Source organism: Carassius carassius, chromosome 3 (assembly GCF_963082965.1).
Source record: "Carassius carassius chromosome 3, fCarCar2.1, whole genome shotgun sequence".
Taxonomy (NCBI): domain Eukaryota; kingdom Metazoa; phylum Chordata; class Actinopteri; order Cypriniformes; family Cyprinidae; genus Carassius; species Carassius carassius.
In genome coordinates, this window is record NC_081757.1 from 14,433,703 (window position 1) to 14,449,383 (window position 15,681).

General features: G+C 38.1%; 2 protein-coding genes across 3 annotated transcripts; one reads left to right on the forward strand and one right to left on the reverse strand.

Moving 5' to 3' along the window:
- The first annotated feature begins 45 nt into the window (after positions 1-45).
- Positions 46-7,553, forward strand: eif3jb (eukaryotic translation initiation factor 3, subunit Jb). The gene is made up of 8 exons (XM_059530151.1): positions 46-180; positions 269-360; positions 6,049-6,115; positions 6,291-6,382; positions 6,495-6,609; positions 6,687-6,887; positions 7,073-7,146; positions 7,339-7,553. Exons 1-8 carry the CDS (start codon positions 159-161, stop codon positions 7,471-7,473), a joined length of 798 nt encoding a protein of 265 aa, XP_059386134.1. The 5' UTR covers positions 46-158; the 3' UTR covers positions 7,474-7,553.
- Positions 7,554-8,399: 846 nt separating this feature from the next.
- Positions 8,400-15,414, reverse strand: cilp (cartilage intermediate layer protein, nucleotide pyrophosphohydrolase). 2 transcript variants are annotated; one of them, XM_059530167.1, is made up of 9 exons: positions 15,198-15,414; positions 14,272-14,433; positions 13,698-13,760; positions 13,326-13,595; positions 12,911-13,075; positions 12,432-12,746; positions 11,763-11,871; positions 11,324-11,481; positions 8,400-11,208 (listed from the first exon to the last, which is right to left on the reverse strand). In XM_059530167.1, exons 1-9 carry the CDS (start codon positions 15,397-15,399, stop codon positions 8,852-8,854), a joined length of 3,801 nt encoding a protein of 1,266 aa, XP_059386150.1. In that variant the 5' UTR covers positions 15,400-15,414; the 3' UTR covers positions 8,400-8,851. The 2 variants fall into 2 exon arrangements, with proteins under 2 accessions (XP_059386150.1, XP_059386143.1); XM_059530160.1 differs by having other exon boundaries at positions 12,911-13,087; positions 15,198-15,412.
- Between the last annotated feature and the right edge of the window lie 267 nt (positions 15,415-15,681).

Genomic DNA, 15,681 nt, shown 5'->3' on the forward strand with positions numbered 1-15,681 from the left:
AAATAATGTGCAACAGTAATGGCTCGTGCTCTTTTTATCGCCACACGGGGGCGTTCGGTCCTGTATCCCGTCAGCAAGAAGACAGACAGATCAGATGATCAGAGCAGTGCACATGCTTTCTATCAGCTACTACTTTAACTAACTTACACTTAGCTAAGATGGCGGATTCCGACGACTGGGGTAAGGATTACTTCCATATTTTAGATTCAAGTGTGTGACAGAGTGTCGGTCAAGGTCTTAACCACGGCATTATTTTGTTTTTCGAAAGACGCTGATAACTTCGATCCGAGCGAGCCGATCAGGGCTGCCGCCGGGAGGCTGGATAGATGGGAAGGCGAGGACGAGGAGGAAGACGTGAAGGTAGCAGGCTGATGGCCATGTTATCAAAACTTTTTCACTAAAGAGTCTCAGACCTTTTAATTCGGTCTTATCGCGTGATATGTGGCTAAAGGTATCAACGCTAATATGGACGATCGTGCAATATTTTTAGCAGTTTAGATAGCCTTCAGTGGACACGTTTTTTTAGGGATTCCCCAGCTGTATCCAGTTGCGTGTTTATGGTTTACTAGTACTACTATTACACTGACAGTTTCTGTGTTTACGTCAGCAAACGTCCCATCTTCCAGCTTGACGGATCTGTTATCTGACAGTTTCTCTTTTAGCAATAATAAGCTGCCAACACTTTACAGATTAATCAACCAAATATAGGAGGTGTGACAGCACATCGGTTACATCATGTGAGTGTCAGTGGTTGAAATTTATTGACTTGATATGAAACCAGTTTCGACAGCGAGCAAGGAACAGGCAATGTGGAGCTTCTTTAGTAGCTTTTTCGTTTGTTTTATTAGTTCATTGTACTGACTCCGTTTGAAAATATATAACGTTACTCGTCCTAGTTATTACTGTTGTTGCTACTTTATCTTGTAATGTAATGAACTAACGTTAGCGTAGTTAGCAAAGAATGTGGTACGCCTCACTCGTTAATTTGCAAACAGTGAATGTCAAAAGTTTTAAAACTCATGTATTTTTATTTTTTGACGGGTTTGAATTCCACACCTTAACAGTCGCTGTCATATGGATGCTGTATTTTTGCCCGGCAGCAGCAGCTGGTTGAGTTCCTGTTGACGTCATGACGCGTGTCCTGTTGACGCGCAGATCTAGAATTCTCTCACGCGCCCTCCTCTTTTCGAAATGAGAGAGAGGTCATGCACAGCATGAGTTCCTGAACTTTCTAGAGCTTCTTGCTTCTAATATGAGGTAAACCAAAGATTAAAAACATAAAATTAATAAAAGATGGGATAGTGAACATGTTCACTCTATATATATATATATATATATATATATATATATATATATATATATATATATATATATATATATATATATATATATATATATATATATATATATATAAATGTTTTGCTAGAAATTAGGAGAAAATCTCACCATGCCAACACCAGCAATGGGGACTGGAGATCACATAATTTCCTACCTCCCATCTGAGAGGAGCAGACAACACTAGCTCAAAACACAGAAGGAAAACCCAGAGACACTGTTCTCAAGATACTTCAAACAGTAGGGGCACAACTTTCTACCAGGGGGAAAACTGTTTTCAGGCCGTAAAACAAAGCTTTGGTGCCCCAAAACAGGTGATGCCCACAAAAACATCACTCCAGGCAGAGGAGCAACACTAGGTATATTTTTTCAACATATTGTATAACATTAGAAAAGGATTACCTCTATTTTTGAAAACAAGAACGCTGTAGCTTGAATTCTTAAAATGACTCTGTCAGTATCAATGTGGAATATTCAAGGCTTGAATTCAGCAGCCTTTGGGCTAAAGAGTTCAAACAAAGAATTCCAGAAGAGCTTCAAGGAGATGGATATTATAATTCTACAGGAGACATGGAGCAGGGCAGCAACCATTACCCACTGCCCACCCAACTATAGAGAAAGTGTCCTACCATCACAAAAACTCAACACATTGAGTTAAATTAAATTTCCTCAACCACATGAACGCAATTTCTACTACAGTCTTAAAATCCCCAAGGAACTGCTTCCATCCATAAAATATATATTCCTGTGTGCCATATACATCTTGCCATCAGAGTCCCTCTACTACAGCAAAGACATGTTTTCCACATTGGAGGAAGAGACAAGCCACTTCCAGGCCCAGGGAAATGTGCTCGTCTGCAGGGACCTGAACGCAAGAACAGGACTACAGCTGGACTTCACCGACGCACAAGGGAGCAAATATATCAACAACAAACTGATTATTATTAATAACACATTTTCTCATATCCACAGAAATATCCATGATCATATAGTAAATAAGAATGGGAAAAACCTCCAGCAGCTCTATCGAAGCCTGGGTCTGAATATCATCAACGGTAGGTTACGAGGAGACACTAAAGGGAGATTCACATTTTGCTCACCTCTTGGGAATAACACAGTTGATTATATGATAACAGACATTGATCCATCATCTCTCAGATCATTTACTGTTAGAGAACTAACCCCTCTGTCTGATCACAGTCAAATCACTGTGTATCTCAAAAAGACAGACACAAAGCCCAGTAAGCTGTACAACATCAGAAAACCATACAGATGGGCTGAAAACAGTGCTGAAGAATATCAGAAAAGCACTTAGCAGCCAAAAAATACAAGCTCTGGTAGTTAACGTTCTAAATAACCCCTATGCTCACACTAATGAAGGTGTCAATCTTGCAGTCAGAGATATAAATGACATATTTGAAAATTCAGCAAAACAATACAAATTGAAAACAAAAAATGGGGAAAAAAATCAAATACCCAAAAATTGGTTTGATCAGGGCTGCCAAACTATTCAAAAAAAAAAAACGGAGAACATTGTCAAATCAGAAACACAGAGATCCAAATAATCCAGAGATCCACCTTCTTTACAGTTAAACACCTAAACAAAACGAACATACACTCAGATATTTGGTAATCCAAAACGGAGAAATATGGGAAAGTAATTTCACACATTGTTTAATAAAGTACAAACTGTAACAGTCAACCAATTAGAAAAAAAAATCTTGAATTTAAAAAAAATTGATTTAGCAATCAAAGATGACCAAACCCCATTAGATTTCCCAAGAACTGAAAAAGAACTTAAAGAAAAAAATCTAAAACCTCATCAAAGCATCTGGACCTGATGGTATATTAAATAAAATGATAAAACACCCAGGCAGTAAATTCCAATTGGTCATTCTAAAACTATTCAAAGTGGTTCTAAGTGTAGACGTTCCTTCCCTGACACCTGGAATAAAGGCTTAATAACACCAATCTTTAAAAATAGAGATCAATTTGATCCTTGAAGTCGTGGCCTAATGGTTAGAGAGTCGGACTGGCAATCGAAAGGTTGTAAGTTCGAGTCTCGGGCCGGCAGGAATTGTGGGTGGGGGGAGTGCATGTACAGTTCTCTCTCCACCTTCAATACCACGACTTAGGTGCCCTTAAGCAAGGCACCGAACCCCCAACTGCTCCCTGGGCGCCGCAGCATAAATGGCTGCCCACTGCTCTGGGTGTGTGTTCAAAGTGTGTGTGTGTTCACTGCTCTGTGTGTGTGCACTTTGGATGGGTTAAATGCATATACTTCACATACTCTAATTTAAAAAAAAAGTTAATAAAAGATAAAGGTAAAATATATGCATGCTTTGACTTTTTATAAATATAAAAAATATTTTTATAAATGAAATCTTTTGACTCAATTTGGCACCAAGGACTATTTTACAAACTTATTGAAAGTGGCATAGGAGGTTAAACCTATGACCATATCAAAACGATGTACACTGAAAGTGTAATGTCGGGTAAAAATCAGCACCAAATGTACAAGGTATCTTTCTCAGGAGCGTGGAGTAAGACGGCTGCTGTTTAAGCCTAATGTTGTTTAACATTTAAATAAATGAACTGGCAAGCTGTCTGGAGCGATCTACTTCCCCCTGGCCTCACCCTACACAACTCACAGGTCAAATGCCTGCTGTATGCAGATGATCTGGTTCTGCTGTCTCCCTCTCAGCATGGTTTACAGCTGAACCTGGACCTGCTAGAGCAATACTGCCAGCTCTGGGCCCTCACAGTCAACCTGAATAAATCCAAAATTATGATATTTCAGAAAAGATTCAGATCCCAGGGAACACAACACACATTTATGTTAGGCACTAACCAGATTACACACACATCACACTACAACAACCTGGGTTTGAAAATCACATCCACAGGAAACTTGAATCATGCTGTGAAAGAACTGACAAATAAAGCATGCAGGGTGTTCTATGCCATAAAACGGAGAAATAATAATATGTCCTATAGAAATCACTATTAGAATTTGGCTGAAAATATTAGAATCAGTAATTGAGCCCATAGCCCATATGGCTGTGAGGTGTGGGGTCCACTGACAAATCCAAATCAAGATTTCACCAAATGGGAAAAACATCCAGTTGAGACCCTGCATGCAGAACTATTCTCTAATCATAAAGATACAAAAAAGAGCAATTAAATTCTGGAAACATCTGAAAGTGACCCCCAATCATATCATTATAAAGCACTTCAATACCAAGAGATGAGCAAAGAAAACAAGCCCCTCCCTCAGCTGATCCAGAGCTTCAGTCCTGATGCTTCACTAACATCTACTGATGCTCTGAATCACAACATCAAAATCAATCAGATTACTGCACAAATCAAACAGAACTACATCACTCATTGGTAAACCCCAAACACAACAATAGAGTTAAATGCAATGATATTCAGATAAGAAACTGAGAAGCACGTTGACCAGATAAAGACTCAGCAGACACAAGCAGATGATAAAGACAGGCAGACACAGAAAAACATGGCTGCCACCGTGCAGAGATTGTGTTCACACTGTGATTTGAATCCGATAGAAAGAAAACTGCACTTCTTAACAGAATGCTCCAAATACACAGATATACGGACAGTGTTCTATGATAAAATACAGCAGATCAATCAGAAATTTAAAACTCTTTGAAACCATGAGAAACTGCCGTATCTGTTAGGAGAACACACGAACTGCTTTGTGTTTGCTGCTCAATAAGTGTCAGCCTGTCACGATAGAAGAGAAAACCATTAATCTGCCTTGATCTGATGTTTCCAGCACATCTAGATTATTTTATTATTACTCTGTTGCATTATTTAGATGTATATTTTGCTTCTGTAAATCCGTCTAATCCCTTATTTCATTTTATTTCTAGTTTACATACATCAGTAATGCATTTTGCTTTATATTCTTAATACTTTTTATATATTAATATTATTATTATTATTCTTTCTGTTAATAGATATGTGCACTATTTGTAAGCAGCCCAGCTGCAGTTGCTTTGGCAATACAAATGTATAGTTTTTGTCATGCCAATAAAGCACAATTAAATTAAAATTGAAATTCTGTGTGTGTGTGTACTGGTATATATGGTTTATGAGGACAAATGTGTATAATGACATGGGTACTACTACGTAAACATGGTTTATGAGGAGACTTCTTGTGTCCCCATAAAACAAAATGCTTAAAAAAAAACATAAAAAAATTGCTAGTAGTTGTCTGTAAGGGGTAGGTGTAGGACGATAGAAAATACAGTTTGTACAGTATAAAATCCATTACACCTAGGGAGAGTCCCAAATGCTGCAAGCGTGTGCATGTTATTGTCATATATGCAAGTTATTTTGTTTGAAAGGCAGCTCTGGAAAAAAAACTCCCAGAATGAACCCACTAACCGGGGCTTCAAGAGTTCAAATAAACTTTTCTGGAATTACAGAAGAAAACCTGTAAATGTCACTCAGGAAATTTCAAAATGATTGTTTTTGTTTTGAAATATTTAAAAAAAATTAGCTACCATCAGTTTTATTTTAAATTGCTTCATAACCATTTCTGCCAGTTCACTCACTGTTCAGTTCAACCATTCACTGTTAACAAAGGAATTTATGAAAAACAGTCATTTATAATCTTTTATAATCAAGTTTATAATGTTTGTTTTATTACTTTACATATGATTACCATACATTTTCTTTCTGCAGGATAACTGGGATGATGAGGAGGAAGAGAAAAAGGAAGAAGAGAAGAAAGTTGAACAGAAAAAAACGGGTATTGTTCTCTGTTGAGCGGGCAGATTTTACAGTGTAAACATGTTGTAGGCAGAGCCATTGCATATTTGTAAAACTTGCCAGTATGTCTGTCTTTAGGGTGTGTTGTTTTATTACTGTTTTTCTTTAACCCAAGTGGAAAGTACTCTTATCGTTTGATTTACATTTCTATATAGAGGTGAAACCCCCTGAGAAGAAAAAAATAACTGATAAAATAAAAGAAAAAGAAAATTTGCAAAAGAAAAAACAAGACGAGTTGAGAAAGAAGGTAAGAAAAATATTATTACTTGTATAATTACTCATTAATGGATTCATCCTTTTCTTTCTAGTCACTTACTACTTTTAACCATTTAACCTTTGATTTTCAATCATGTGAATAGATGGACAAAACAGCAAAAAGTAAGACTCTATCACCAGAGGAGCAGCATGCAGAGAAGCTTCGACTGATAAAACTGCAGGAGGAGGCAGACATGGAATTGGCCCGTGAGTCGTTTGGTAAGAACTGCACTGTATGTGAGGTATTTCAAGTCCAATTTTAACAGTTAATCACTGAACAATCCCTCTGATTTCAGGTGTTGATCCTGCAGCTGCAAACGCCTCTACTACTATTATCACAACAAACAATGCATCTGGAATTGAAGCCATGTGCCCTTCATCCAAAGATGACTTTGTTGCATTTGAAAAATTACTGAAAGATAAGATAACACAGTTTGAAAAATCAGTGCATTATTCCAGCTTTTTGGAGTCACTGTTTCGAGAGCTTTGTATTTCATGTAAGTTCATGTAAATATTTTTTTTATTTGTATGTGGATATTTGTCCTTTTTTTAATGCAAATGCCATTTAGTAATGCAAATTACTGCTATTTCCCCAGCTTTTTAGATTATATGGTAGAACTCTTATACATAAAACCTTGCATGTCTTTAGACTAATGCTGTAATATTTACCTCCTCTGTGTAGTGGAAGTAGATGACCTGAAAAAAATAAGTAATTCTTTATCTGTTCTGCTCAGTGAAAAACAAAGGCAAGAAAAGGTGAGTTGATTTTGCGCCTCTTCTCAAAACTTCTCAAAACCTCTTTTGAGTGCAAATAAGTTGATTCATGCTTAGTTGAGGATCTTATTTACAGGCACAGTCACGCTTGTTATTTATACTAATTCTGTATTCATTAAAATCAAAATATCAACAGCAAAATATTTGATATTCATTCGTTCCTGTTATTTACAGGAAAAGAAGGCAAATAAGAAAAAGAAGAAAGGTGTACTGCCTGGTGGTGGATTGAAAGCAAACATTAAAGATGACTTTGGTGATTATGGTGGTTTTGACGACGGCTATGGCAATGATTATGATGACTTCATGTGACGAAGGTTGATCGTCCCCCTTCCCATTCCCTCTCTTCCCAGATGCCCTTGCAGACATGCAACATTCACATTTAATGCTTCTCAGTGGTTCTCATTTCATGCTTCTCAGTGGTGACAGATTCCTCATAAAGCTGCTATCAGCCCATTGCACCTCAGCGGCAAATGGGGGAAAAGTACATTTATTCAGATCGCCTTTGAAATCTAAGTTTTATTTCGAAAACAGTGTATGATGAGGGACATTTTTAATGGAGGCGTTTAATCTGATTGGCTTAAATAAGCATTTTAATGCCTTATAGAAAACTTTCCAATATCTTTTTTGTTTTTCTTGAAAATGACTTATGTTTATAAACAATTTCAGTTACACAGAAGTAAATGTGATTCTCTATGCAAATTAATTTCTTCTAAGAATGTCCTCTGAAAATATGGTTTTACTTTTCTTGCATATTTATGCACAATTGGAAACCGTTTTCCAGATGTGAACCATTCAATATTTAAAATAATAGGACTTTGTCAGTGCTTTGTGTCAACACTACATAATGAACAGAGGAGGCACACTGACTAAATGAAAGAATGGAAACAATGAAAGTAAAACAAAACTGAATCCAACATCATCTTGAATCTATTGACACTGCTTTCATATGAATGCAGAACAGACTACTTATGGTGCAGTGGTTTCTCTGCCAAAGTATATTTTGAATTAACTCAGTATTGCTGCACATTTGATCGATTAATGATGTTCAGTCGTGTTGCTCATATGACAATATATGATGGGGTTTAATCATCACTAGTTGAAGCAACAGATCCATGGGGTTTCGTGCTTTTGTTTGACCCATTGTTACTACACAGTAAGCTTCTACAGGCATGAATGAAGTAAAATGAAATGCAAACTTGTTATTGGCAAAAAATATTTATAAAAACAGCTTGGACAACTTCAGAGTTTTTTAATTAATGAGTTATAAATGGCATACATGTTTGTTTGAGGGGAAATGTGACGTTCTACTACCTTGTTTTTGATAACCTGAAGTATGCAATAAATATTTGAGTATTTACAGTTTCAAGTAGTAAAATATTTACCACAGTATAAGTCAATAGAAAATATAAAAATATGGTGATTTTTAGTTAGGTTTTGATAGGCTTTTAATAAAGTACTCTAATCTTCACTCTAATATTTGAGTTGCAATTCATGAAATCTGTAATATTGTTTGCCAGTTGTTTTATCAACAATACTAAACTGTTTGGGACTTTGCCCCAGCCATGTACAAATACAACCTTAATTTACTTATTCTAGCAAGTTTTAAAATGGCTTAAATCCAGTAACTGAGTAAAACATGAGCGCAGCCCCCATAGGGAATGGTCTTGTCTTTTAACTTTTTGGAATATCAACCAATGGTCTGGGCACGTGTGTAGGAATTACGAGTACTCCTCCTCTTACTATTTCGAGGCACTGTTGAGACAACTCTCTGCCTCCGGTTTCCTCTTGACGGCCGTGCACTTCCAGCTGTGGCCTGACCCAGTGAGTTCTGTATCTGTTGGAACATACTTTGCCTAGTGACCTCTTTATCACCACAGGTGAATGTTAATGCCACTCCTTCGTTGCTCTTCATGACTCGAGAGATGCCATCTGAAGTACCATCAAAGCAACGGCCAAGTGCAATTTCTTTGGCTGTCCGCGGATCTTGGTCAGTCACTGTATATATACCGTAGTTGTGGCCCAATGGGTCTAGAGGTGCAAGCATAGTGAACTCATTTGTGTCATTATTGACAGCCAGTGGAAGGTGGTTCACCAAGTATTCCTGTAGCATGCTGTTTACGCTGTCTCGCTTACAGCTGCCCTGAGGCATTACTTTCACAAGAGTCCGATCCACTCGGTCTTGGTCATACAGCATCCCACTGCACTTGAACTCCAGACACACTGCTGAAACAGTTGATTGGTCCATGTCTCGGATGCTTCTTGTGTCACGAATGCCATACAGTTGGCCAACAGTTTTAGGATGGGTACCTCCCATATTGCGAGACCGTACGTTGAGCTCATGGACACTGTTAAGTTTTACTTTAATGTAGCAAGCCCTGTATTCCATGGGTTTTGGCCACCAACTCAAATAGTCTTCAGTCCAGCTCATGGGGTCATCCTCATTAAAAGGCACTGTGTTGTAATCGTACCGATCTCCTTCAACTCTAGAGAAACGGAAGTGAGCTGCACTGAATGGAGCTTCCTCACACTCTTTAAGTTTGTCAAATGAATAAACTGGACCATTGGCTTCCTCAGCCACGTTTGACCGGGGTTTGGCCACATTGATGCTGAATGCTGTCTTTTTTATTCTGGGATCATCGTGGTCCGTGCGTCTGTAGTTTAGTTTATTCAGATAGGGTTGTGGGACGCCAATGGTGTTAGGATTCAACTTTGGAGAGGATGCTACTGCCTCTAGCTCTTCTCCCCCCAGGTTGGCCATGATGTAGGCTGAATATGCATCTGATTTCTGTTCATCACAGAAGGCTGGAAGACATGCACCATTTGGGCCAGTGATGACACTATCAAATCTACCCCAAGCCCGAGGGTTGGTTGAAAACCCTGGCGTGGGCTCCATATTTATTAAAGTCATCACGACTCCTTCACTTTGCTCGCTAGGCATGTACCGTTCACTACGAAAAGCCCTCACTTTCACATAACATCTCCTGTTCTCAGGTACATCTAAGTTAAACAGCCGTCTCTCACGGATTTCCATGTTACCTATGAGGAAGGTCCTCTCTTCTCGTTTCCCCCTTTGTTTCTTCTCAGCATGGAACTGGCCCTCCTCCTCCCACAAACCTGTCTCAGGATTAAGGGACCATAATTTCATGGTCTTCAAGTGCTCGGGCATCTTCACTTGTGCTGCATCGAGACGCACTTTCACTTCTCCGGCATTGAGCGACTCACCTCCTTCTTCATCCCTGAAGTCCACAGAGAACATTCCATAGGTTCTCAAGGGCAGAGTGTCACCTTCATCACCAATGAAGTTGAGATCACTTTGGGCAGCCGCTGCTGTTGATACATCCCTGGGGTCGAGGAAAGTCACGCTGGCCTTGACATTTCCCATGAACACCTCTCCATTTTCTGTATAGAATGCATTTGGTGGGATCTCGATCTCAGCAATGGGATCCTGGCCTTCTAACTCACCTAGATCTAGCTTATTAGTCTCTCTTGAGCTAATAATCACAGCTGGCTTTCTCCTCAACAGCTTGATCTCGTAAAACACAGCTCCACCTTTTGGATTGAATGGTAGCACTTTTGTGGTATTTACAAACTTCTGCATGTTGTCCACAAAGGTGAGGACCAGACGCTCTGTATTTGTTGGTACCTGGATAGAGAATGTGCCTTTGTATCCAGTTCGACTTATTCTTGCGCCATCCATGTAGATGTGTCCAAACCTCATGGGCTCACCAGTGTCTGCTGCGATAGCATGTCCACGAACAATAGCCTTTGTGTCCACACATGTTTTACAACCACACTGAGTCACTACCATGATGGGTAACTGATATCCCTGACATGTAATCTCTTTCTCCTCCATGTTTGAAATTCCACAGCAATAGGAAACTGAGTCTTTGCATCTGATGCCATTATCCAGCTTCCCTGTGCACGTAGATGTTGGGCATCTCCCCACATCATAGTAGATAGAGTTGGTCTCATTTTGAATGCAGTCATGTGGTAGTCGAATCAAATGGGAATAAGGCTTAGGGTTGCATGATGGTGCTTTTTGACCTTAACATAGAAATGGATAGAAAACAAATAAATATCAAACTGAGACCAGACTACATGTAAAGTGTTATAGGTTAATATTAAATATATGTAGTTAAAAGAGTATGACAGGGCACACCAATAACTGTGAGGGTGGCTGCTTTAGATTTGATTGCTCCGTTCTCATTACTGGCTCTGCAGTAGTATTCTCCTATATGGTCCAAACTGACATTCCTCAAAACCAGTGTCTCGTCATATTGATATTGACTCCTGTCCAGCAGAGTACCGTTGTGGAACCTGAAGATTGATAATAGTGATTGTCAAAGTTTTTCTCACATTTTGGATATTGTTGCCATGCTAAGGGGATGAAGAAATAAATTGGTTTGTCTGAACTGTCCTTTTTATGTACGTATTTATTTTAACACTTTATTCAAGGAGCATAACACATGAGGGCTTTGACTTTCGAGTGTCTTTGTCATTTTTTTCCTCATTTAATACCATCAGGAAAAAAAATTCCTTGTAATTTGCCAAAATTTTATAGTGAACATACATTTTTTTATCTGAAAGCTTAAGCTTACCATTCATACTGGTTTGGTTCAGGTGTCCCATCAATCTTACAACAGAAGGCAGCTGTCTGACCTTCCCTTCTGGCCTTGCTCTCAGGGTTTTTCAACACATACAGTTTTTCTGAGGAACACATTGATATTGCATTAGAATTTGTACATTCATTTTTATGCTTTTCAACTTAAATGTTTTAGTTTCCTGTGACATATTCCACATTGTATTACTATTTTTTCACCAACATTATAAAGCTTGCTAACATTAATGAGGATTCATTGAAATTGTCAAAATGATTTTTGATAGCATTGAAAGCATCAATACAAATGTGTTAAACTAAAAACCAATCAGTAATGTTTAACATTGTATGCCACTGTTTCCCAGCAAAATTTCTGGGTTTACATCATACAGTAGCTATATACTTGTTAACTTTTTTTTTTTTTGTAAAGAGAAATGATTTTAGTAAAAAATAAAATTATTTAATAAGATTCTAATGCATAAAATTTATAATTCTTTTGTAGTTGAGCCATCAAAAACTTAAGGACTGACTTATATATTCTTGACCCCTGAAATGAATTTAACAATTAAACTGATCATCAGAAAGGCTTTTTCAGATAGTTTTCTAACGCTTATACAGATTCACACAGTTCATAGGTCAAATGGATTCAAGGTCTTTAAAGAAGCATTACTTGCTCTCTCTAGCTTCAAAAGGAGAACGGAGGTGCGTTCAGTGCTCAAGGGAACAGTGACTTGGTGTGGAGCATGGTTTTTTAGCTTGATCATTAGCGTTGTGTTGGCATCAGGGCAGATTCCAGGGACTTGAAAATGGCCATTGTGATCAGTTACAGTAAAGAGTTTGGGCCTAGGACCAGCACGGAGTATGGCAGCTCCTGGTGCAGGGAGACCCCCGGCACTACGGACTGATCCTAAAACTGTATGATCCTGGCACATACAGCCATCGCACTCATCATTTACCTTGCCCATCACACAGTGCAGTTCACAGCCTAAGAAAAAGAGGAAACAGAGATATTTCAACAAATGTAAGGTAAGGTGAATAAATTATTTTGGTTTGGTTTTGACTAAATGTGGATTATAATAAAGATTATCTGAAATTTTAACTGACAAGACATTATCATTTTAAAACTGTATAAAACAGTTGATGCATTACGTGGGCAAGGTGGCCCTTGGCATGACCTGGCTTCGACAGTTTGGCCATTGCATTGTTTGAAATTGGATTTGCAGCTTCTAGAGCGATGCTGTATTGCAACCTGATCACACTGAGATGGACACAGACTCCAGTCTGACCATGGACCCCATATCACTTCTTCAACATCTGAAACAATTTCTGAATGGTGAGAGATAGAGAGATTCTGCTAAATATCTAGGGTGTCATCAGAAATCAAAATCACAATTTTAACTCATGTTAAATTAAAAATAATACATTTGTGAAAAATAATTTCTGTATAACATCAACAAATCCTCATTAAACGTATTTAATTCGCATATTTAATCAGAAAAAATGTACACAATAGCCCTGAGCTGATGGAATGGAAACATTTGTCTTTTACAGCTCATTTACTTACCTTTAGGACACAGGAAACGTACAGCATAGTTTGAGCAGTTTCTCCCAAAATGCTGTTCATCATTGACACACCAGAAGCCCACAGCTGGATCAGCATGTACTCTTTCCCCAGTGCTGCGAGCTGGGATCCACTCAGTAGTACGTGCCTCTAGAGCTCGAGGAACCTCACAAACACGGGCTCGATAATAAAAACGAATGGCATTCAGCTTCTCATAGTCTCCTTTCCCTCCAGGGTGATCTACATTGAACCATGTGGTCCACTCATAATTATCTGCAGAAAGTTTTGAGAGGAGTTTTGAGTTTTAAGTTCCAGTTTGGCTCACTTTTTAAAATATTTTATTGATTATAAATTTTCAGAATCATACCAACCTACCTTCATTATGGTACACAGCTGGGTTTGGTCTCCATGATGTCCCCATGATGCTTCTCCATGTCCCTAATAAGGAAAGTGCATTAGTTTCTTCATATAGTTTTAAAATGATGCAAGCCACTGATGGGTTTTACATGTGGTAAAAAAAAATAAAGTACATTATAGGTTTTTTAGGGCTTTTTATCATAGGTCTTATTATTAAAATATTGCTAATTTTTTTCCCCCTTTTTTTTCGTCTTTAAGATTACTTCAGAAAGAGATTTCTGCTAGTTGTTCACACACAGAGTAGAACCAATTGCTAGCAGGTGGCCTTCTGCTGCTGGCTCGCAAAACACCTCAGCTTCTGGATATACTGGGAACACTAGAACAATGTTGCCTTCAGTAATGGGTTTGCTGAAGAGCATTTTTGGGGTTGGGGTATTGGAAGAGTCATGTTTCTAAGAGCCAGCTGTCAATATCCTGTTTAAATCTTTCAGCTTCTCCCATGAGCAATGACATGCAATAACTCTTTTAGCAATAATTTGCATTAACAATTCAGTGTGAAATGTGCTGATTAAAATTCATATGCAAAACAAACCTTTAGAAAAGGTTTTTGTTATTCCCAACAGAAGCAGAAGAAAGGTCCAGGTTGAGAGACAGCCCATCTTTGCTCCTGTTAATGACCTCCAACCTCTGATAAAGGGGTTCTGCCCTCTCACACACAGCTCTCGCCACACTAAGAATAGTCCTGCCACAGATACTGTGCCGATTAGTTATAAATATGAAGACGATTAGTAAATTGCACACAGGGAAATGGACCATATTTTTTTTCATTTCGATAACTCATACAGGAATATCCCATATCCCTGTTCAACTAGTTATGCACTCATTTCAACCTTTCAAAATTCAAACTGGCCTGAGAAGAATTCTAAAAAAGTTATATTTTAAAGAAATCGCTGAAAATGAACAGAATTTTTGAAAACGCACACCGGAACAAAGACAAGCTGCTGAGAAAGAGCTTAAGTACTTAGAATTTTAGCTGCTCTCAAATATCACATCTGTGCGAGCCATCACTGCGTGTCAAGGGAATGCACAAATGTTTTTACATCCAGCCAAAAAGACTGAAGTACACATTCCATATGCACATACAATTTGTGTATGGCATAACAAAATATTTTCAATGTAGTCAGTTTTAACGGTTGCTGTCTGTATTCACATTTATTTCAACATGACACTTCAATACAAAAATTACTACAAAATGCAACAGCTCTTCAACTGAAACTTGAAGCATTGTTTTAATGTCACAATCAATCTATGAGGTATTATATTACAAACTCATTTGTACACGTGAAGCAGATAGCAAAAAACAAGAACAGGTAATTTTGCTCAAAAATCAGTATTGTAAATACAAAATCTACAACATTTCTTTCTACAGAAAACAAATTAGAAACCATCAGTGTCTGAATCCAAATCCACAAAATGAGCTTAAAATAAAAAAAAAAGATAAAAAGCTTGAGACCTTACCAAAGGTTTCTTGTGAAATTGAAAGCTTTTGTACTCCTGCTTGTTTCTGTGGTATATTTACAGAGCAGTTGCTAAATAGTTGGAATGAGGAGGAGAGAGAGTGAATGTGAAGTCCACGTCTCTGTCCGGTACTTATATAGCTCAGCCCAGAGCCATAGGGTCGGCTCTCTGCCATGAAACAACAGAATGGGTTCGGCACCATCTACCGCTCCTGTACAGTGGACTGCATTGCTGGTTTTCAGTCACAACAATAATCTCAAAGAAATAGAATAGTATCTTTTGTTAAATGTTTGGGGGCTGGGGATTGTGACCTACTAGCAGAAAAATGGATCCTGTGACAAGTTATTCAGATAAGGTTGAACAAAAGTAGACACACAATAAGTAGATTTTTTTCTTTCTTTCTTTTTTCTTCTTTTTCCATAATGATTCATAGTTGTGTCAGCTCTGTGGTGAGATATTCGTTGCTGGGAGTATGTTTAGTTAT

Coding starts and splice junctions, on each gene's coding strand:
- cilp (XM_059530160.1), bottom strand. CDS start 15,399: ATGGTGCCGAACCCATTCTGTTGTTTCATGGCAGAGAGCCGACCCTAT. Junction 13,596..13,697: donor AGCTGTGTACCATAATGAAG/GTAGGTTGGTAT, acceptor AACTTTCTGCAG/ATAATTATGAGTGGACCACA. Junction 11,209..11,323: donor AGCCACCCTCACAGTTATTG/GTGTGCCCTGTC, acceptor TTCTATGTTAAG/GTCAAAAAGCACCATCATGC.
- eif3jb (XM_059530151.1), top strand. CDS start 159: ATGGCGGATTCCGACGACTGGG. Junction 6,383..6,494: donor AAGACGAGTTGAGAAAGAAG/GTAAGAAAAATA, acceptor TCATGTGAATAG/ATGGACAAAACAGCAAAAAG. Junction 7,147..7,338: donor AAAAACAAAGGCAAGAAAAG/GTGAGTTGATTT, acceptor TGTTATTTACAG/GAAAAGAAGGCAAATAAGAA.